Here is a 24390-nt window from a genome sequence, read left to right on the forward strand (position 1 = left end):
GATTTGCGGGTATTTCCGACAGGTTTTCGTCCCGTTTTCAACAAGCTGATCCGACTTCAAAAAAAGTCAGATCAACATTGTCGAAAACAGGCAAAACCTGTTGGAAATGCCCTGGAATTGAATACTGCACTGTCGGATCCTCTCCGTCGGATGGGATCCGACAGGCATCGAATAGACCCCTATGACTTTTATGGGACTTGAAATCGGACGACTCCACCTTCCAATTGAACAGTGAAGAAAGTCCCTTCACTCGCTTGTCTGTTTTGTCTGCTATAAACAGCTTGTACAACCCCTTAGGACTAGCAGCTCCTGTCAGTATCCACGTCCCTTCATTGTGAGACCACACCCCTTTTTGACACATTCATTTCCTTTGTAAAATACGGGAGGGTGCAAATTTATAGTTTGCAGGGGGGCGATGAACACCGAATGGATCATAAAAAGGTTAGGGGTTGCAGATACCATTTACATTGTCAGTTTAAGGGACTATGATGTCTATGTACTAAGCCTTGGAGAGAGATAAAATGGATGGAGATAAAGTACAAGCCAATCAGCTCCTGTCCTGCTACAGGATGTATTTGAAAGGGTGGTCTTCTGTTTGCCGGCGGTCGGGCTCCCGGCGCTCAGTATACCGGCGCCGGGAGCCCGACAGCCGGCATACCGACAATTATTTTCCCTCGTGGGGGTCCACGACCCCCATAGAGGGAGAATAAAATAGTGTGGCGCGCGTAGCGCGCCACCGTGCCCGTAGCGTGGCGAGCGCAGCGAGCCCGCAAGGGGCTCATTTGCGCTCGCCAAGCTGTCGGTAAGCCGGCGGTCGGGCTCCCGGCGCCGGGATGCTGGTCGCCGGGAGTCCGACCGCCGGCCAGCCGTAGTGAACCCATTTGAAAAATGACAGCTAGTAGCTAGTTGGTTGGTACTTTATCTCTCTCAAAGGATTAGTACAAAGACCCCTATTTCTCACTAGTGGAGCCCTGATAACTGCATGCATTTTTTAAATTTGTTTCAATGGTAGAGCAACCATACTACTTTAAAAGGACTGTGGACTAATTAAACACTTTCATCCCTGCATTATTCTATGATGTACTGCCTTAATCAAACATTTTAAACAGAAAACAGAGATCGTCGTAGGGTACACAGTGCTCATATATTAGAAGAAAAAAAAACAGTTTGTAGTACATAAATTATATTGTAGACCTAATGGATATTGATATAGAGAATTCTGAAACCTCTGACATTACTGGCCTAAGGTGAAGAAGAAGAAGTTATATGGCAGCTTTCAGACAAAGGAAAACGGACTGGCTTATCAGAATATATATTCCCCACAGAGCTTTTTCTGGAAGTCTATCATTACTACTTATTGTTCCAGTGAGGGTGATCCATGGCTCTTCACACTGCTGACCATGCCAACCTGTACTAAAGTAATGAGAAAAAGTATGCTGTAACGTGTATGCCTGCAGGTGCATGTTCTGTGTCAGCTTGTGTCATGCTGGTAACACGCAGAGGTTGGTGCACTGACTGTAGACAAAGTCACCTGTTCTGACAGCATGTATATTAGCAGCACTGCACCTGGATCCATCAGTATGAATTTAGTGTCTTGGCCATGCCACAGAAAATAAGAATTTACTTACCGATAATTCTATTTCTCATAGTCCGTAGTGGATGCTGGGAACTCCGAAAGGACCATGGGGAATAGCGGCTCCGCAGGAGACTGGGCACAAAAGTAAAAGCTTTAGGACTAGCTGGTGTGCACTGGCTCCTCCCCCTATGACCCTCCTCCAAGCCTCAGTTAGGATACTGTGCCCGGACGAGCGTACACAATAAGGAAGGATTTTGAATCCCGGGTAAGACTCATACCAGCCACACCAATCACACCGTACAACCTGTGATCTGAACCCAGTTAACAGCATGATAACAGAGGAGCCTCTGAAAAGATGGCTCACAACAATAATAACCCGATTTTTGTAACTATGTACAAGTATTGCAGACAATCCGCACTTGGGATGGGCGCCCAGCATCCACTACGGACTATGAGAAATAGAATTATCGGTAAGTAAATTCTTATTTTCTCTGACGTCCTAGTGGATGCTGGGAACTCCGAAAGGACCATGGGGATTATACCAAAGCTCCCAAATGGGCGGGAGAGTGCGGATGACTCTGCAGCACCGAATGAGAGAACTCCAGGTCCTCCTCAGCCAGGGTATCAATTTTGTAGAATTTTACAAACGTATTTGCTCCTGACCAAGTAGCTGCTCGGCAAAGTTGTAAAGCCGAGACCCCTCGGGCAGCCGCCCAAGATGAGCCCATCTTCCTTGTGGAGTGGGCATTTACAGATTTTTGGCTGTGGCAGGTCTGCCACAGAATGTGCAAGCTGAATTGTACTACAAATCCAACGAGCAATAGTCTGCTTAGAAGCAGGAGCACCCAGCTTGTTGGGTGCATACAGGCAGGGCCGGTTCTAAGACTTTTTGCGCCCCGGGCAAAATATGGGGGCGTGGCTTCAATTGGGGGCATGGTCACGACGCTGAAAGAACATAAATAAATAAAAAGTATACTTACCATCCCCGTTCCTGATCCAGACCCCCTCCGCCGGTGGCGCCGCTCTTCTCCTCTCCTCTCTTCGATCTATGGGAGAGACGTTATTACGTCTCTCCCATAGAACAGCATAGACACTAGAGGTCAATTATGACCCCTAGTGTCTGTGCCACTATGCTGTGCGGTGCGCGATGACGTCATCGCGCATCGCACAGCAAAGGTCCTCTACACGAAGGGAAACTAGACTGTAGCGTCTAGTTTCCCTTCATGGAGAGGACCTTTGCTGTGCGGTGCGCGATGACGTCATCGCGCACCGCACAACTAAGGTCCTCTCAATGAAGGGAAACTAGACGCTACGCGTCTGGTTCCCTTCAAAGCGGGGGGCACAGCAAGGCACTGCGGGGGGCACAGTGGCGGATCTTGCCCTGGTGCGGCGCCCTCCGGATGGCGCCGGCGCCCTCCGGATGGCGCCGGCGCCCTCCGGAAGGCGGCGCCCCGGGCAAAAGTACCGCTTGCCCGTGGCAAGAACCGCCACTGCATACAGGATAAACAGCGAGTCAGATTTTCTGACTCCAGCCGTCCTGGAAACATATATTTTCAGCTCCCTAACAACGTCTAGCAACTTGGAGTCCTCCAAGTCCCTAGTAGCCGCAGGCACCACAATAGGTTGGTTCAGGTGAAACGTTGAAACCACCTTAGGGAGAAACTGAGGACGAGTCCTCAATTCCGCCCTGTCCGAATGGAAAATCAGATAAGGGCTTTTACAGGATAGAGCCGCCAATTCTGACACGCGCCTGGCCCAGGTCAGGGCCAACAGCATGACCACTTTCCATGTGAGATATTTTAACTCCACAGATTTAAGTGGTTCAAACCAATGTGACTTTTTGGAACACAAAAACTACATTGAGATCCCAAGGTGCCACTGGAGGCACAAAAGGAGGCTGTATATGCAGTACCCCTTTTACAACGTCTGAACTTCAGGGACTGAAGCTAGTTCTTTTTGGAAGAAAATTGACAGGGCCGAAATTTGAACCTTAATGGACCCCAATTTCAGGCCCATAGACACTCCTGTTTGCAGGAAATGTAGGAATCGACCCAGTTGAATTTCCTCCGTCGGGCCTTACTGGCCTCGCACCACGCAACATATTTTCGCCAAATGCGGTGATAATGTTTTGCGGTTACATCCTTCCTGGCTTTGATCAGGATAGGGATGACCTCATCCGAAATGCCTTTTTTCCTTCAGGATCCGGCGTTCAACCGCCATGCCGTCAAACGCAGTCGCGGTAAGTCTTGGAACAGACAGGGTCCTTGCTGAAGCAGGTCCCTTCTTAGAGGTAGAGGCCACGGATCCTCCGTGAGCATCTTTTGAAGTTCCGGTTACCAAGTCCTTCTTGGCCAATCCGGAGCCACGAATATAGTGCTTACTCCTCTCCATCTTATCAATCTCAGTACCTTGGGTATGAGAGGCAGATGAGGGAACACATACACTGACTGGTACACCCACGGTGTTACCAGAGCGTCTACAGCTATTGCCTGAGGGTCCCTTGACCAGGCGCAATACCTGTCGAGTTTTTCCCAACGGTTTATAATCATGTGGAAGACTTCTGGGTGAAGTCCCCACTCTCCCGGGTGGAGGTCGTGTCTGCTGAGGAAGTCTGCTTCCCAGTTGTCCACTCCCGGAATTGCTGACAGTGCTATCACATGATTTTCCGCCCAGCGAAGAATCCTTGCAGCTTCTGCCATTGCCCTCCTGCTTCTTGTGCCACCCTGTCTGTTTACGTGGGTGACTGCCGTGATGTTGTCCGACTGGATCAACACCGGCTGACCTTGAAGCAGAGGTCTTGCTAAGCTTAGAGCATTGTAAATGGCCCTTAGCTTCAGGATATTTATGTGAAGTGATGTCTCCAGGCTTGACCATAAGCCCTGGAAATTCCTTCCCTGTGTGACTGCTCCCCAGCCTCGCAGGCTGGCATCCGTGGTCACCAGGACCCAGTCCTGAATGCCGAATCTGCGGCCCTCTAGAAGATGAGCACTCTGCAACCACTACAGGAGGGACACCCTTGTTCTTGGTGACAGGGTTATCCGCTGATGCATCTGAAGATGCGACCCGGACCATTTGTCCAGCAGGTCCCACTGGAAAGTTCTTGCGTGGAATCTGCCGAATGGGATTGCTTCGTAGGAAGCCTTGATGCACTGAGACTTGGCTCGGTTTTAGGAGGTTCCTGACTAGCTCGGATAACTCCCTGGCTTTCTCCTCCGGGAGAAACACCTTTTTCTGGACTGTGTCCAGGATCATCCCTAGGAACAGAAGACGAGTCGTCGGAACCAGCTGCGATTTTGGAATATTGAGAATCCAATCGTGCTGCCGCAACACTACCTGAGATAGTGCTACACCGACCTCCAACTGTTCCCTGGATCTTACCCTTATCAGGGAATCGTCCAAGTAAGGGATAACTAAAATTCCCTTCCTTCGAAGGAATATCATCATTTCGGCCATTACCTTGGTAAAGACCCGGGGTGCCGTGGACCATCCATACGGCAGCGTCTGAACTGATAGTGACAGTTCTGTACCATAAACCTGAGGTACCCTTGGTGAGAAGGGTAAATTTGGACATGAAGGTAAGCATCCTTGATGTCCCGAGACATCATGTAGTCCCCTTCTTCCAGGTTCGCAATCACTGCCCTGAGTGACTCAATCTTGAATTTGAACCTCTGTATGTAAGTGTTCAAAGATTTTAGATTTAGAATCGGTCTCACCGAGCCGTCCGGCTTCGGTACCACAACAGTGTGGAATAATACCCCGTTCCCTGTTGCAGGAGGGGTACCTTGATTATCACCTTCTGGGAATACAGCTTGTGAATGGCTTCCAAAACTGTCTCCCTGTCAGAAGGAGACATCGGTAAAGCCGACTTTAGGAAACGGCGAGGGGGAGACGTCTCGAATTCCAATTTGTACCCCTGAGATATCACTTGAAGGATCCAGAGGTCTACTTGCGAGTGAGCCCACTGCGCGCTGAAATTCATTGAGACGGGCCCCCCACCATGCCTGATTCTGCTTGTAAAGCCCCAGCGTCATACTGAGGGCTTGGCAGAGGCGGGAGAGGGTTTCTGTTCCTGGGAACTGGCTGATTTCTGCAGCCTTTTTCCTCTCCCTCTGTCACGGGGCAGAAATGAGGAACCTTTTGCCCGCTTGTCCACGAAAAGACTGCGCCTGATAATACGGCGTCTTCTCATGTTGAGAGGCGACCTGGGGTACAAACGTGGATTTCCCAGCTGTTGCCGTGGCCACCAGGCCTGAAAGACCGACCCCAAATAACTCCTCCCCTTAATAAGGCAATACTTCCAAATGCCGTTTGAAATCCGCATCACCTGACCACTGTCGTGTCCATAACCCTCTACTGGTAGAAATGGACAACGCACTTAGACTTGATGCCAGTCGGCAAATATTCCACTGTGCATCACGCATATATAGAAATGCATCTTTTAAATGCTCTATAGGCAAAAATATACTGTCCCTATCTAGGGTATCAATATTTTCAGTCAGGGAATCCGACCACGCCAACCCAGCACTGCACATCCAGGCTGAGGCGATTGCTGGTCTCAGTATAACACCAGTATGTGTGTAAATACATTTTAGGATACCCTCCTGCTTTCTATCAGCAGGATCCTTAAGGGCGGCCATCTCAGGAGAGGGTAGAGCCCTTACAAGCGTGTGAGCGCTTTATCCCCCCTAGGGGGTGTTTCCCAACGCACCCTAACCTCTGGCGGGAAAGGATATAATGCCAATAACATTTTAGAAATTATCAGTTGTTATCGGGGGAAACCCACGCATCATCACACACCTCATTTAATTTCTCAGATTCAGGAAAACTACAGGTAGTTTTTCCTCACCGAACATAATACCCCTTTTTGGTGGTACTCGTATTATCAGAAATGTGTAAAACATTTTTCATTGCCTCAATCATGTAACGTGTGGCCCTACTGGAAGTCACATTTGTCTCTTCACCGTCGACACTGGAGTCAGTATCCGTGTCGGCGTCTATATCTGCCATCTGAGGTAACGGCCGCTTTAGAGCCCCTGACGGCCTATGAGACGTCTGGACAGGCACAAGCTGAGTAGCCGGCTGTCTCATGTCAACCACTGTCTTTTATACAGAGCTGACACTGTCACGTAATTCCTTCCAACAGTTCATCCACTCAGGTGTCGACCCCCTAGGGGGTGACATCACTATTACAGGCAATCTGCTCCGTCTCCACATCATTTTTCTCCTCATACATGTCAACACAAACGTACCGACATACAGCACACACACAGGGAATGCTCTGATAGAGGACAGGACCCCACTAGCCCTTTGGGGAGACAGAGGGAGAGTTTGCCAGCACACACCAGAGCGCTATATATATACAGGGATAACCTTATATAAGTGTTTTTCCCCTTATAGCTGCTGTATCTTTAATACTGCGCGTAATTAGTGCCCCCCCTCTCTTTTTTAACCCTTTCTGTAGTGTAGTGACTGCAGGGGAGAGCCAGGGAGCTTCCCTCCAACGGAGCTGTGAGGGAAAATGGCGCCAGTGTGCTGAGGAGATAGGCTCGGCCCCCTTATCGGCGGCCTTATCTCCCGTTTTTCTATGTATTCTGGCAGGGGTTAAATGCATCCATATAGCCCAGGAGCTATATGTGATGTATTTTTTTGCCATCTAAGGTATTTTTATTGCGTCTCAGGGCGCCCCCCCCCAGCGCCTCAGTGACCGGAGTGTGAAGTGTGCTGAGAGCAATGGCGCACAGCTGCGGTGCTGTGCGCTACCTTATTGAAGACAGGACGTCTTCTGCCGCCGATTTTCCGGACCTCTTCTGCTCTTCTGGCTCTGTAAGGGGGACGGCGGCGCGGCTCTGGGACCCATCCATGGCTGGGCCTGTGATCGTCCCTCTGGAGCTAATGTCCAGTAGCCTAAGAAGCCCAATCCACTCTGCACGCAGGTGAGTTCGCTTCTTCTCCCCTCAGTCCCTCGATGCAGTGAGCCTGTTGCCAGCAGGACTCACTGAAAATAAAAAACCTAATTTAAACTTTTACTCTAAGCAGCTCAGGAGAGCCACCTAGATTGCACCCTTCTCGTTCGGGCACAAAAATCTAACTGAGGCTTGGAGGAGGGTCATAGGGGGAGGAGCCAGTGCACACCAGCTAGTCCTAAAGCTTTTACTTTTGTGCCCAGTCTCCTGCGGAGCCGCTATTCCCCATGGTCCTTTCGGAGTTCCCAGCATCCACTAGGACGTCAGAGAAAGAGGCTTTCTATTCCGCTTCTCAAACAACGGCAACTTTTTTCCTTCTTAGAAGGAAATAAATGACATCGGTGGTATAGGAGCGTTCACTGCATGTTCGCACTGCTGCAGCAAGACAAATCAGTTAGCCGGGCTTCCCTAACCTAGCCTCCTGTTACTGTATTTCATTAACCATGTGAGTTCACAGAGTTCTGTCAAACCATTTAGTATTGCTTGATCTCAACGCTAATCGGGATCCCGGCGGTCACAATGCAGACGCCGGAATCCTGACTAGTGGTGAAATTCTGCTGCCGGAATACCGGTGACACATGCTATTCTCCCTCTGTGGGTGTCCACGACACCCATAGAGGGAGACTATAACCTGTGGCAAGCGCAGCGAGCCATCGTGCCCGCAGCGTGGCTAGCCCACAAGGGGCTTTCTGGCGCTCACCCCGCTGCCGGCATACTGATGGCCGGGATGCCGCTGTCGGTATATTGATGCCCAGCATCCCGGCCGCTGGTTATTCATGCTGAACCCAAATACACAGCATCTAAACACGCTTATCTGGCAGCTATCAGATACTTTAACTTCCTCAGATACTAATAAAATTTGAAATTCTTATATTTTTTTTATTATATAATAATATCATGCTGTAATAATTATCATTTGGAAATAATTCCCGACACCCCTAACTACAGTAGGTGGAGAGCATCACCTAATAAAATACCATTAATATGCAACACAAAAGTTCTGAAACTATTGTATATATATACACGGCCGGCTCGGCCGTTACGCGTGTTACGCACACGGGTAAGGTGCCACACTGTTGAAGGCGCCAGCACAACAGGCGAGGAGAGCGCAGCGCGCGCCTCTCCTGCCTGCCGCCCTGCACCCTTGGTCTGGTCTCCGGCAGTGACGGCGGAGTGTATAGCTCAAATCAGGTGCCGGTTCGTTAGCCAATCAGAGCTTGCGGACCGGCGCCTGATTTGAGATATACACGTTGCCATCAGCGCCGGAGACCAGACTGAGGGGCAGAGCGGCAGGCAGGAGAAGCGTGCGCTGCGCTCTGCACACATCCATAAAACGGTGAGCAGCACTATGGGGGCATATGTGGCACTGTGGGGGCATATCTGGCATTGTGGGCATATGTGGCACTGTGGGGGCATAGCTAGCACTGTGGGGTCATATCTGGCACTGTGAGGACATAGCTGGCACTGTGGGGGCATATCTGGCACTGTGGGGGCATATCTGGCACTGTGGGGGCATATCTAGCACTGTGGGGGCATATCTGGCATTGTGGGCACATGGTACTGTGGGGGCATATCTGTATCTGGCACTATGGGGGCATATTTGGCACTGTGGGGGCATATCTGGCACTGTGGGGGCATAGCTAGCACTGTGGGCACATGGCACTGTGGGGGCATATCTGGCATTGTGGGGTCATATACGGCACAGTGGGGTCATATACGGCACAGTGGGGGCATAGCTAGCACTGTGGGGTCATATGTGGCACTGGGGGGCATATGTGGCACTGTGGGGGCATATCTGGCACAGTGGGGTCATATACGGCACAGTGGGGTCATATACGGCACAGTGGGGGCATAGCTAGCACTGTGGGGTCATATGTGGCACTGTGGGGTCATATGTGGCACTGTGGGGTATATATATACAGGGCCGGCCCGCCCGTTATGCGTGTTACGCGCACGGGTAAGGCGCCACACTGTTGAAGGCACCGGCACAACAGGCGAGGAAAGCGCAGCGCGCGCCTCTCCTGCCTGCCGCCCTGCACCCTCGGTCTGGTCTCCGGCAGTGACGGCGGAGTGTATAGCTCAAATCAGGTGCCGGTTCGTTAGCCAATCAGAGGTTGCGGACCGGCGGCTGATTTGAGATATACACGCTGCCATCACCGCCGGAGACCAGACTGAGGGGCAGAGCGGCAGGCAGGAGAAGGGTCATATGTGGCACTGTGGGGTCATATGTGGCACTGTGGGGTCATATGTGGCACTGTGGGGGCATATCTGGCACTGTGGGGGCATATCTGGCACTGTGGGCACATGGCACTGTGGGGGCATATCTGTATCTGGCACTGTGGGGGCATATGTGACACTGTGGGGTCATATGCGGCACTGTGGGGGCATATCTAACACTGTGGGGGCTAATCTGGCACATGGCACTGTGGGGACATATCTGGCACTGTGGAGTCATGTGTGGCACTGTGGGGGCATATCTGGCATTGTGGGCACATGGCACTGTGGGGGCATATGTGGCACTGTGGGGGCATATGTGGCACAGTGGGGGCATATGCGTTACAGTGGGGGCATATGCGGCACAGTGGGGGCATATGCGGCACATGGCACTCTGGAGGCATATCTGTATCTGGCACTGTGGGGGCATATTTGGCAATGTGGGCACATGGCACTGTGGGGGCATATCTGGCACTGTGGGGGCATATCAGTATCTGGCACTGTGGGGTCATATGTGGTACTGTGGGGGCATATCTAGCACTGTGGGCACATGGCACCCACTATCTCCCTGTGATCCCAGCCTCCTCAGTCACCCACTATCTCCATCACCTCTGCCACCCAGTCACGCACTTTCTCCCTGTCACTGACAATCTCCCTGGACCCCTGGGGGTACTATTGTGTGGCCACGCCCCTTCTTCGTGAGACCACACCTCTTTTAAAATTTGATCCCATCAAGGGGCGCTACATTCTAAATTCGCTTACCAAAAAAATTAAGCTCGGGCCGGCCCTGTATATATATATATATATATATATATATACACATCATTTTCAATTACTGTAAATGTGCTGGTCACTCCGTTTTCCAACAACTTATATTACCCAATGGAAAAAATAAGTTGAAAACATTTCTATTTCTTAAAGCTGGTGGTTTTTGCAGCCAGAGTAACTGTAGGTAAAGTTCTTACTGTCAGGGTCAGCAGCTTGCCGTAAGTAAGATGCGCAGGTATGTGGTCAGGCTTTGATCTCAGAGACTCCAAGTACCAGTTCTCAGCTTCAGAAACTTTGTTTAACCTCATGTAGGCTTCTCCTATAGAAAGATCAGATAAGGGTTCAAAATTACTCAGATCAATTTCTTTATGTTATAAATGATATTACTGCACATACTGTATGACCAAAAGCACAGTAGGAGGGTGAGACAAATGGTTATCCGTCTGGTTAGCAGAGATATGGCGGGGAAAAGCATTGACTTATGGTGGGAAGTATGTAAGGGAAGTTCTTAAATTCATTCTCTTTGCAGTTAATCTGAAAGTGGATACACTGCATTTCATACTGTCTGAACTTTCTGAATTGAACCAATCTCATTTGGCGGATTTACTATGCAAAGCAGTTTCTTTCTAGAAGTTCACATCCACAAAGGGATACAAACAAAGCAAAAATATAATATGAGGAATTTACAACTGAAAGATTAAAACAAATTAACATTCTGTAAATATACTAAAAAATGCAAGTTTAAACTAAGGGGGGAAATATTAAAGAATTCTAGAGCCAAGTTAATTAGAGATAATACTAATTTGCAAGTCGCCAGCGTGTGTGACTGCAGGCCCATTGTTTTTATTTATCAATAAGGTGGATTGGGTTCTTCCTTGCCTTTGTTTTGTAAACATCCTTGAATGTACTCCCCAAAGTCAAAACATCTAGATTGTGGGGCTTATGCACAATGCAAGAAACGTAGGTGTAAATTGCTTTTCTCTCTAAAAATGCAGTGTGTTTAGTGTGCGGAGGAGAACTAGTTTTAAGATGTCTGGGACATCGCATAGTATGCAAATTGGATTTTTTTCCCCACAATATACTTAAGCTACCTTAAAAGTGTAAGTTACAGCATAGCTGTCTGTGGTGTACTAAAGTGGAGATTTCTCATGGTTTGAATTAAACTATAAGAAAACCCCACTGTATACATAGAGGTCTCCATAAGGAGCAATAGTGTTGCTCTATGTGGGGTTTTTGTTTTGCAAAGCCCAGATTCTCAGATGCCTATATGGAATGAAGATGATCCTCCACCATCCAAGACTAATGTACAGTGCATCCGGAAAGTATTCACAGAGCTTCACTTCTTCCACATTTTGTTATGCAACAGCCTTACTCCAAACTGGAATAAATTCATTTTTTCCCTCAAAATTCTACACATAATACCCCATAATGACACCAAAAAAGTTTATCTAAAGAGGGGACTGATGGAGGAGATTGCCAGGGCAGTGACAGAGTGCATACAGGAGGGCACACTAGCTTAGTGTTTGGGGCACAGGTGCGTGTGTGTGTATATGTGGCAATGTGTGTGTGTGTGTGTGTGTGTGTGTGTGTGTGGGGGGGGCAATGTGTGTGTATGTATATGTGGCAATGTGCGTGCGTGTGTGTGTGTGTGGGGGGGCAATGTTTGTGTTCTGCTGCTCAGACTGATTTGAGGATGTTCCCCACTTCCCCCCAAACTACAGAAAAAAAGTGCTGGTGCTGAGTAGACACAGGTATAGACGTTTCCATCATATACTGATGATGGGCAAATTGTTCTATATAATTACTGTCACACACAAATATATACCCCAAACTCTACTGACTTTAATATTGATCCTACACAGGACATGCTTGCTAGATGCCCAAATACTATCTATCTGACATTTGTCATTTTAACTCTTGACAAGTAATTATTAATGTATATACTGTATACACCTGTTATCCAATTACTGCATACAAACCATGAAGGAAGAGAATGATACAGTATATCTACTCCTGGACCCACAGCGTTATAGTTATTGTCACCTAGAAACATTTTCATATGCTACATATGGAGATATAAGTTTTATAGGCATATACCTATTATATTAGTATTATTTTTATATTCATTTGAATTGTGCCATTTTATTTTTGTCTGTTTTTTTTCTTCTCGAGTTTGGTGTATACTGTATATTCATATAACTTTCATGCAGAATAGGAGAAAATTAATGTGATTTAAAATTTTTAGATTTTGTGTGACAGTGATTACATAGAACAATTTGCCCCTCATCAGTTGATGATAGAAATCTCTATACCCGTGTTTACTCAGTGCCAGAACTCTTTTCAATGTAGAGTTTGTAGTTATTCATAGGTTTTGATTGAAAGCTCTCACATGCTGGCAGAAGCTCTCACCAGTGTTAATGAAATGGCCGTGCGGAGTGGGGGGGGAGGTCATGCCTCAATAATTAGTACACATTTACATGGCACTGACCACACCCACACAGCACTGGCCACACTTCCTCTACTCACAGTAGGCCCTTAATCATTTTCAGCCCCAGACCCTTAATTCGGCCCTACCTGGGGTGTTGTTGGTGATAGTAAGTAGGAGGTGTGAGGCGGATGGGGGGGGGGGGGGGGGGGGGGCTGGAAGGGGGGGGGTGTTACCATTGTTATTTCACCTCTGGGGCTCTGGTATGAACTTATACCTCTGGCCAACCATTTAAAGATGTCCTGGGCCAGCTGGAGCCTGTAGCTTTTTTATTTATCTACTTTTTACACACATTAACCAAACACCCACAGTTCTGGGGGGTGGAAAAGCAAAAAATTGTTAAGGCATCAAGTCTATATAGCTCACAAGTTCTGTTAACATATTCTTATTATACTCATGCTCTGTCAGACTACCCCATCACTCCCTTGTCCTACCTCTCTAAATGTACAAAAGTGCAGAAGGGACAGACTCCTTTATAATGTGCATGGGCAGTACGAAAAAATCATTTTACAGATACAAAACTAAACTTGCAAAACACAATTAACATTCAACTCTACATAAGCCGCTCTGTGTTTCCTGAACAAAGGTCTGTTCATATTGCAACATACGCTGGCCATATTGCAACATATACCACAAAGCCTATAAAATGGAATTTACTGTAATGAGCAAGAGGGACAAACATCAACAACAAAACAGTTTGTGAATTTACAGTATGTGGTTATGGAAAATGTGGAAAGGGTTAAACATGCTTTAAAGTAACAATGATTATATGACAAAGCCCAAGCTTCATGGTCAATTATTACATTTCCTGAGAGAGAATATGTTTAAAAATATCATGAAATTATTTATGGTGCTTCCAAATCACATTCTCCAGAGGATTTTGTATTGGCAAAAATATTTTGTTGTTACTATGATTGATGAGAAGAGGAATCATTTCCCCCAGAAATATGCACAAGCAGTGGAGATTTAAAGCTAGATTTACTAAAGGGAAGTTTGGCTCATACATAAAAATTCCCCAAAATTTACATTGCAATAAAATCATATGTAATGTTGCTGGAAGAGGGCTCAACTAAAATATTAATCAACCAAAACAAATGTACTGCTATTTAAATTTGTTTTATACTACTTATTTCCACGGTTCCTCTACTGTTATACATATAAACCATATTAATATATATTATTATTGTAATTAGCAATTAATACACACAATGTAAACACTGGTTCAGCAAATGTTTTATTATTGCTTTTAGTTTCGAATACAGGTGGTAAGCCCTGGGACATAGTGTGAAAGGAGTGTTTGTCAGAAGAGGATATTGTGGATCTTTATGATATAATGACTTATCTTGCATGGTTGCAAGTTTATTACTGCTGGTAAAATAAATCAAGATTGTGCTTTGGACACATGATTAAAGGATAGAGAGGGTCCATAAAAAATAAAAAAAAGACTGTGACATTTAAATAATGCTCAAATGGTATTAAGGGGTGTGGTATGGCTGACCGCTGGTCAGCATAGCGACGCCGGGATGCCGGTGGGGAGGGGTGAGTGCAGCAAGCCCCTTGCGGGCTCTGTGGCGACCTGTGGTCGCCATGGGTTCTATTCCCACTCTATGGGTGTCGTGGACACCCACGAGTGGAAATAGTCCCTGTTGGTCGGCATGCCGACCGTCGGGATAGTGAGGGGGCGGGATTTTGGGGGAGGTCATGTGACCGTTGGTCTGCTGACCGCCGGTCACATGAATACCACCCGGTATTAAGAGGCCTAATGTGCCCCACACAATGACGCTACCACCAACACCCTGTACCTGTGACACAGGGCAGACTGGATCCATGCTCTTTGCAGCAGGTCCTGACCATGTCATGCACTGTAGCAGAAATCAGGATTTGTTAGGCCAGGAGAAATTTTTTAACGATAAAGCCACCCAGTGTAGTAGAGCCTGCGCCCACTCTAGCCTCAGCTTCTTGTTCTTAGCTGACATGAGTGATGCCCAGTATGGTCATTCTGCTGCTGTAGCCCATCCACTTCAAGGTTCAATGTGCCGGGCATTCAGAGATGCTCTTCTGCATGCCACTGTTGTAACACATGGCTGTTTGCATTACTGTTGTCAGCCTGAACCAGTTTGGTAATTCTCTTCTGATCTCACTCATTAACAAAGCTCTCTAACCCATGGAAGTGCAGTTCACTGGATTTGTTTAGTTTTTGTTTACGTACCATTCTCTGTAAAGTGTATAGACTGCTGTGTGTGACAATCCCTGGAGATCAGCCGTTTCTGAGATACTCACACTACCCAATCTGGCACCAACAATCATTCCATGGTCACAATCACTAACTGTACATCAAATTTCTTCCCATTCCAGAATTTGGTCTGCACAAAAAATTAACCTCCTGATGACGTCGACTTGGTTTTACACACTGATTTGCTGTAGCATGATTTGCAGATTAGATACTTACATTTTACGATAAGGTGTCCAGCAAGTTACATCTTTCCTGATATCATACATATTTTAACCATTAGATGCAAAGTACAGTAAGGACATTATAAGGTACGTGGGACCAAAAGGCTTTTCAGGCAATATACAAAGAAGAGAACCTATTCTTTCAACAACAAAAATACATATCCACACATATTCTCATCTATATACCTTTCTGCACACTAGTCTATATTGCCACTCTCCCATATGTGTTGCTTATCCACCCCATTCATTGTACTTTTGTCTATGGTGCCTCCTCCCATATTTTGTCCCTATCCTTTCAGAGTATATCCTCTCCTCACACTATCTTATTTTTGTCCTCTCCCTCACATACTCCTGTGTATGGTCTGTCTGTAGTCCCTTCACCAATCTCAGAGGACACGCTAAGGGTGGAATGCCAAGAGCAACTCAAGTGGCAACTACAGATGGTCTAGCAGGTGAGAGGTTACAAGAGGTCACCTCAGCTGCCAAGTTCTGTAGGCACTGGTGTCCTGGTAGTTTTCACCATGAATCAAAATCACAAAGAGATTGGAAAGAGATGTCATAGATAAATACACTGTAACGTATTCAGCTGCTGTTACAGATGAGAGTTCCATAAAGATAAAAAAAAAACAAATATGTAACCACCGACAGCAAAGTATTTACATGTTATCAGCATTGCACAGGAGACAGAGAGGTTGGAACTTTCCATACATTTTAAGGACAGGCCTTTTCCTGACCATCCTCTATCACAGACATGGAACGGAAAATATTTGTTTCTGGTGTTGTTTACTTCCTCTGATAGATACAATGACAACTTGAAAATTCAAATACACAAAACATCAAAATAGTGAATTGCCCTTTTCTCCAGCTAAGGCGCTTCTGCTCCTGCTGAGATAAACAACTGTAACCAGGTGAAGAAAGACACCAGCGTCTGAAGCTATATTATCTGCTAGAGCAATTTGCCAACTCTACTTTCCAGGGCTGAATTTATGATTCCATTGTTCTTGCTCTAGTGAGGCTGCAAACAGTATCACTATGAACTGAGAATTACATTTGCTGCTATTTTTCAGAGTTTGTTTAATCTTTTAAATGCCTGGTCTAAGCTGATTTATAGTTAGCTGCTATTAAGTTATACTACGCGGACAGCTATGGGTGGAAAGCCAGGGAACTTGCAATTGTTTTGCAGCCACATCTACTTTGGCTGCTCATTGCATTTCTCTAAGCTAAAATAATTAGATCACCAAAACAGTATTCCCACTAGGAACAACAAGAAGCCAAAAAGCTCCAAGCTCCGCTCTACACCAGACAAGAACATTAAATATATGGAAAGCAGTTTAACCTTTGACGTACAGGCAAATCAGACTCAGTCTAATTGGTTTTCATTTAAAACGTAATGTGCCTACAGGGCACCAGCTTGGAGTGGTGCTACATGTGACCATTCACTTCTATACAAGTTCATTAAGGATTGACAGGGAGCTGTTTATTTTACGGTAGAGGCTATTGAATAGAGGCACAAAACACCTATCAGACTAGTGATTTTCAAGCATCAGTAATTAATTGCTGTACCTCAAGCCATGAAAAGCTACTATTTAATCCACTGACATAAATCCACACACCACACATTTATGTACCAACAGCTAAATACTCGTATTTATACACTACACTAAGTTTTCCAGCATTCCTCCATACTCAGGTGTTTCCTTTTTTCTGTTTCCAACCAGTTAATGGTGACCTGTCATTACTCAATCAAATCAGTGAGCACTTTACTTTATGTAACATCAAATATATATTATTTAGCTATTTTACTGGCTGTTATGGCATAATGGGACTTTTCTCATTGTCTTTTTATACATCTGCTCATTAGGTATGTAAATGTTTAGTCAATAAAACCATGAAATAATGATGAGCATTGTAGTTAAAGTTCATGTATTTCTTTCCCCTGTTCCTCAGCATCATCATTTACCTAACAATGAGAAGGATGTCCACGTAAGGAATATGGGAAACACTACATGGGTAGCGCTTACTGCTTGTATGTGCGTGCAACTTTTACTAAAACACTTCTTTAGCTTTCTGTCTTCATTCTGTATACAATGTCTTTTTTAACACAGAGGAGAGCTGCTTATTTGCAATCCCATGGATAAGACCGACAGCTGTTCGCCAGACAAAATGGCATCAATACGGACATGTCTGTTCCACCCTGGGTGCCAGAATGTTATTAGGTTGGGGGGAAGAGATCTAATTTCATTTTGGCACCCCTAAATCGCTGAATGTCACCACCTCATTGGCAGATGGACTTACCTGCTACACCACCTACCTGATGACGAGATAGCTATCTATGGAATACATATGTTTTACCGGCAGACGGGATGTCGACTGTCAGTATACCAGCAGCGACATCCCATCTGTCTGAATCCCGGCAGCGAGTCCCATCGTGGGCTTGCTGCGCTCGCCACACTTTGGACCCACTAACTTAGTGGGAATAACCTGCGGTGTCCAGGATTCTGACCTGTGGTATTTCACCGGCTGTCGGGATTCCGGCGTCGGTATCCTGATCATTGGGATCCCGACAGCCGGTATTTTAACTGCATTCCCTATCTATAGCTATCTATTATTTACATAGATATCGCTAATGATCTATCTACACACACGCACACATTTATGTTAAAAACAGCACAGAGGACACTATGGGAAATGCAGATAATAGTGTATTAGAATAAAAATACAACCGTATGTGGCCATTTATTATTCATTGAGTTTTACAAACTCAAAATAGAATTTGGTTATGCAGTATAAAGCCTAAAGGCTACAATGGCTAACGCCACCACTATTGTGATCGGAAACAAGGAAAGAACAACAGATATTTTTGTTATCTGCTACTTAACCCCTGTAACCCCTGTATCTACTACTTAGCCCCTGTACTGATTCTTACATTTGAAGGGTATACCACACGAAAATTAAGTTTTTTGGGTGTATTTCTGACAAAATATGTATAAGAAATGTCCTTAAAACTTAACTGCAAAATGTGGGTGACACTGCCCATGGTAACCCTAGATGGTGGCTGTACTGCGCCCTGCGACTCAGTACCTTTACTGGTGCCTCTCAAATGTTTGGGTTGTAAGCCAAGGGGGGGATTTTAGAGGGTACTCTACCTGGGCCCGAGACTGTTGGAGGGCCCTGGATCCCGCTTCCCCCTCCCTATCCCGTTGTAGATAGTAGCCACTTGGGTACGAGGAGAAAGAGGACTGACAGCTGTTGCCACAGCCTCTTTCCCCAGCATAGCACACGGCACTCCCTAAGTGAGCGATCACACCCGCTCTCTGCCCATAAGTACTCACCAGGCTCAACATATTACCGCTAAATAATTTCTAGTGAGAGGGGCTGCTACACCTAACTGCATTGGCCATGCCCCCGCCCCTGTACCCAGGCTCGGCATAGCTGCTGGTGTACCTGCCTAAGGGTACCCTAGTGAGAAAGTTGGGATATATGCCTGCCTGCTTGGGAAACACATAATGAAGCCAGAGAGTTACAGCAATGCATTTGATATAAATTGCAGGAGAGCTGGATAAGATACATTCTGTACCTATAATGCTTTGGGCAATCTTAAACTAGTCAGTGAAGAAAATGGAAGTTATATTTAAAAAAAAAAAAAAAAAAAAACAACAACTGCCAGAAAAAGAAGCAGGCTTGGCTTCACAGACATATTAGCATTTGCACAAGCAGCTTTGTCCCGGTGTTTCTTAGACGGGCTCCTACAGAGCCTTTCACCAGCAAGAGATTGGAGGGAGGATGCAATAGCCACACTTTTGCACCTGCCAAAAACACAAAGTATATTATTCAAGACACTTGCAATGTGTAGTAGCAACTAATCATTAATTAAATTTTTCCTCAAATTTCCCCTTAACCTCCCCCCCCCCCCCCCCCCTCCAGTCTCAGTGCATGTCCTCGTGTCCTATTGCTTCTTTTCATTTGGAAAAGGTTTCCTTCCTGGATGCTGTTAAAACCCTTGATATATTTGAAAGTTTCGATCGTGTCTCCCCTTTCCCTTCTCTGCCATGCACCATTTTAGATGCCCTTCTTTGTTCAGTCTCCAATGTATTAATATCCTTTTGAAGATATTGCCTCCAGAATTGAACACAGTATTCTAGATGAGGCCGTACTAATGACCTATACATTGGCATTATTACGTCTTTCTGCTGCTGATTCCTCTCCCAATGCAGCCACGCATCTGACTAGCCTTCCTCATTGCTTTGTTACATTGCTTACCTGTCTTTAAGTCACCTGAAATAGTGACTCCTAGATCCCTTTCCTCCTCAGTAGTTTCCAGTATAGTGCCATTAATACTATATTTAGCCTTTGGATTTTCAAGACCCATGTGCGTGATTTTGCATTTTTTGGCATTAAACTGTAATTGCCACACTCTTGACCATTTGTCTAGTCTACCTAGATCCTCAATCATTTGTTTTACCCCACCTGGTGTGTCTACAGGGCCGTCTTTTCATATGGGCTCAATGGGCACTTGCCCAAGGGCCCCAGGAGTATAAGGGCCATAGGCTGATAGCTGCGGGTCCCCTCTTTCCAGGGGTACCAGATTTTTGAAAATCGGCCCTGGGGAACCAGAGATATCGGACTTCAAAGCAGTGGTCCCCATCCAAGCCTGTGAATTGCTCTTCCCAGCCAGATATCTCGGGTTTTGTCTGACTTAGAGTTTCTATGAGGGTATACTCCAAAAGCTGTGAGTCTCTCCTTTTGGTGGACACTGGTAGCTTGTCTCTACTATTGCCAGATCCAGAGATATCAGCCTTCAAGCAGCTGGTCCTTGCACCAGCTCCACTTGCCTAATATGCAGTTTTATATATTCGTTGGTGGATTGCTTTGGCTCCTGAACTCTGATCCCCAAGTCCCCAGGGCCGTCTGAAAGGTGGGACTCTCTAGTTTGTTATCCCATTCAAAGCTAAGAAATCAATTCCAGGAACTTGAGATATCTAAGGTCAAGCAAGCTGCCCTCCCACCAGAAAATGATGAATATTAAGCCCACTCCACTATCCACCCCTCCCCTACATATTAATTAAACACCCCCTGCCACCCTGGAAGTCATGTACTGGGGCCCCTTCATTCAGCCCAATGCCCCCTTCTACAGATAGTGTTCTCCCTCCCGCCCCATCTCCCACCATCTGTGCAGTATAGGAGTAATTAGCAGGAATCACTGCTCCAGGTCCTACATGCTGAGCAGAAGATAGAACACCCCCTGATAACTCCCCCCACCCCTACCGCTGGAGCATGGGTAGGGGCCCCAGTGCATTGCTGTGCCCAGGGGCCTACACTGCTGTTAAGATGGCCCTGTGTGTCTACCCTGTTGCATAGCTTTGTGTCATCTGCAAAAAAAAGGAATGCTTTCCCTTTAATGCCATTTGCAATGTCACCAATAAAGACACTAAAGAGCACTGGTCCAAGTACAGATCCCTAAGGTAATTCACTTTTAACATTTCCCTCCCGTGAATGCACTCCATTAACCAAAACTCTGTTTTCTATCATGCAACCAAGATCTTATCCATTCAATAATCCTAGTATCCAATCTTAAACTTTCAAGTTTATTTAGCAGTCTGCAATGTGGAACAGTGTCAAAAGCCTTACTGAAGTCTAGATAAGCTATATCCATGGCTCCACCTTTATCCATCACTTTAGTCACATAGTCAAAAAAGTAAGTAAAATTTGTTTGACATGATCTCCGCCTAGTGAATCCATGCTGTTTGGGATCCTGTAAATTGCTGGATTTGAGATAATCTACAACTCTTTCTTTTAAGAGTGTTTCCATCAATTTCCCTACTATTGATGTAAGACTCATTGGTCTGTAGTTGTTTGCCTCTTCCTTGCTTCCAATTTTGTGCAGTGGGACTACGTTCGCTCTTTTCCAGTCCTCTGTGGAATTACTCCTGTAGCTAATGATTGGTTAAATAATTATGTCAATGGTGCCACTAGCACCTCAAAAAGTTATTGTATTATCCTTGGATGAATCCCATCTGGCCCAATAGATTTGTCCACTTTCAGCTTTGAGAGTTCTGTTAGACCCGTCTCCTCTGTAAATGTACTTGTTCCACTTTCCTAAATAACCCTGCAACTTAACTGTGGCCCCTTCCCCTCTCTTTCAGTAGTGAATACTGAGCAAAAATAATTATTATCTGCTATTACATTGTCTCCCTCCCAGTCTCTGTCTTTAGATTTATTATTCTGCCTTTTGTTTTTCTCCTTTCACTTATATACCTAAAAAAAAGTTTTGCCTCTTTTACCCACTGACTGGGCCATTTTCTCCTCAGCTTGTACCTTTGCACATCTGATTAACTTCTTAGTCTCCTTCTGTCTGACAAAATATATCTCTTTGTCTTCATTATTTTGTGTCTCTTTTTTGCTTTCACAATATTTGCTAGTTCTATCGCAACCCACACTGGCTTCCATTTTCTTGTGTTTTTCCTAACACTTTTGATACAAAGGTCTGTTGCCTTTAATATTGCACTGTTTAATGTTTCTCACCTCTACTACACTGCTTCTAAGTTCCTCCATTATGCCAAAGAATTGCTTACACATTTTCCCTTCCCTACAAAATCAGCCTTCCTAAAATCCAACACATTTGTTTTTGTATGGGATGAGACAGTCTCTGTCTTTATGCTAAACCACAGGTTCTCAAACTCGGTCCTCAGGACCCCACACAGTGCATGTTTTGCAGGTCTCCTCACAGAATCACAAGTAACATAATTAGCTCCACCTGCGGACCTTTTAAAACGTGTCAGTGAGTAATTAATACACCTGTGCACTTACTGGGTTACCTGCAAAACATGCACTGTGTGGGGTCCTGAGGACCGAGTTTGAGAACCACTGTGCTAAACCATACTGCTCGATGATCACTGGATTCCAGGTTTTCACCCAATTTTACGTCCAATATTCTGTCACAATTTGTAAGTATTAAGTCTAATATTGTGTCTTTCCGAGTAGTTATGTCCTGCAATAGGTTCTTATCCAGTTCCTCTTCCTAACCTGGTGGCCTGTGTATCACGCCAATACTAATAATTTACTTCTTCTCTATTTCTATGGTCACCCAAAGGGCATCAGTTTTTTCTTCAATACCTTGTATTAAGGTAGTACAGTATTTATGTTTTTTTTTTTTTTTTTTTACATACAGTACATTGATAACCCTCCTCCGATTTTTCCCATTCTGTCCTTCCTAAATAAAGTATATCCCGGTATAGCTATGTCTCAGTCATGATTTTCATTGCACCATGACTCTAATTGCCACAATATCTAAATCATCCCTTGCCATTATTGCAGTTAGTTATGGGATTTTATTTCCTAAGTTTCTAGCATTTGAACACATACTGTAGCTTTTAGAGTTTTGTTTGTGCTTTTCCTGTTCCTAGCTATGTTCTCTCTCTGCCTATGTTTATTTGGTTTTGATCTGAATTGTCTTCTGTTGCTGCGGATATGCTTCCTATTCCCTTTGCCTGCAGAAACAATACCTCTGTGTTGGGGGAGCAGATTGCTTTATTCCTATTTGGTTCACTGCCCCCCTCTTAGTTTAAATAGCTCTTGATGAAGTATCCAAACTGTTCAGTTAGTATTCTCGTTCCCCTTGAAGATGGGTGCAAAACGTCACTTTTGTATAAGCTAATAGCTTGCCCGATGGTGTGACTATGGTCTATAAATATAAATCTCTCCTCATTGCGCCATGTCCTTAGCCAAACATTGAAGTTTCTGATGCAATGAGTTCTGTCTTCCCCTCTGTGTACTGGCAATATTTCTGAAAAAGTTACAGTGTTTGCCACCTGCTTCAGAGCAGTCCCTAACTTCCTAAATTCATCTTCTATGGGCATGAGTTCAGCATCAGCCAGGTCATTTGTCCCTAGGTGGACAATGACATCCACCTACCAATCTTTTCTTGCTGCCTTCACAATTCTTAGCATGCGCTCTTTATCCCTTAGAGCTGTGGCTCCAGGTAAGCACCTTACTTGTTTCTCTACTTCATTTGCATTTCCCAGAGATATTCCTCTAATAATGGAATCCCCCAAGAGAAGTGCAGTCCTTTTTGGAGATGCAATTTTCTTGTTCCTTTTCCTGTTCCTATAGTTAGTAGATGTCTCCATATTCTCCTGTTCTGTTTTGCCTCTATTTGTTGTATCTTCCAGCCCTGCAAGAGTAGCATATGAGTTTTGCAGTGTCACAGCTTGCGGGAGGTGTCTGTGTTCCTCTGGAAATCTCTGCCCTTGAGAGCCCACAGTAGTCCAGGCAGAATGTCTTCTGGTGGCTCTCTGAGGCAGTGGAGGCCTCAAAGACATGGACATCCTACAAATCTCAGTACGCAGTTTAGATATCTCCTCCTTCAGCAGAGAAAATTGCTCACAGATTGGACAGCAGCTGAGTCTCCACAATGCCTCTTTCAAAACAAATGCATTACATTCATAGCCCAAACATTGTATCAGATGTTAATGGTATTGCAAATATTTGTGTCCCTTTTTCGTAATATAAAACTCACTTTTTTCTGTATTCTAATTCCCCTGCTGCTGTTTCAAACTCACAATTCACTTAAAAAGCAAAGCTATCACTTTAGAATGCAAGCTCCGACAATGAGCAAGCTCAAATGAGTCTAGTCACTGTGTAAATAGTATCTCAGGCAGCTGTTAGATTCAGCCCCTCCTCCTAATCTCTTCACACCTAGATTTAGCCACTCCTCCTGGTTTTTCTTCACACCCTGTATACCAAACACTTGTCAACATAGGGAAATCCAAAGATTTCCCCAGTGCTAACGTATATTACTTTCAAACTTTGGAAAAACAAAGGTAACTCAGCAATAAAGTACTGTATATATATTTGGACTCGCTGAAATTTCAGCAATTAACAGAGAAGTACAGAATACCTAACCCCCAATTTTACATGTAACCTACAGACTC

At 45.4% G+C, this 24390-nt stretch overlaps 1 protein-coding gene across 3 annotated transcripts in view; it reads right to left on the bottom strand.

Moving 5' to 3' along the window:
* TMTC2 (transmembrane O-mannosyltransferase targeting cadherins 2) overlaps positions 1 to 24390 on the bottom strand; it is a 447032-nt gene that overhangs the window by 97766 nt on the left and 324876 nt on the right. For all 3 annotated transcript variants that reach the window (XM_063927679.1, XM_063927680.1, XM_063927681.1), the window contains one exon: positions 10719 to 10840. In XM_063927679.1, coding sequence (XP_063783749.1) covers positions 10719 to 10840 — 122 coding nt within the window. The remainder of the gene's footprint in view (positions 1 to 10718; positions 10841 to 24390) is intronic.

This window comes from Pseudophryne corroboree, chromosome 6 (genome assembly GCF_028390025.1).
Source record: "Pseudophryne corroboree isolate aPseCor3 chromosome 6, aPseCor3.hap2, whole genome shotgun sequence".
Lineage (NCBI taxonomy): Eukaryota > Metazoa > Chordata > Amphibia > Anura > Myobatrachidae > Pseudophryne > Pseudophryne corroboree.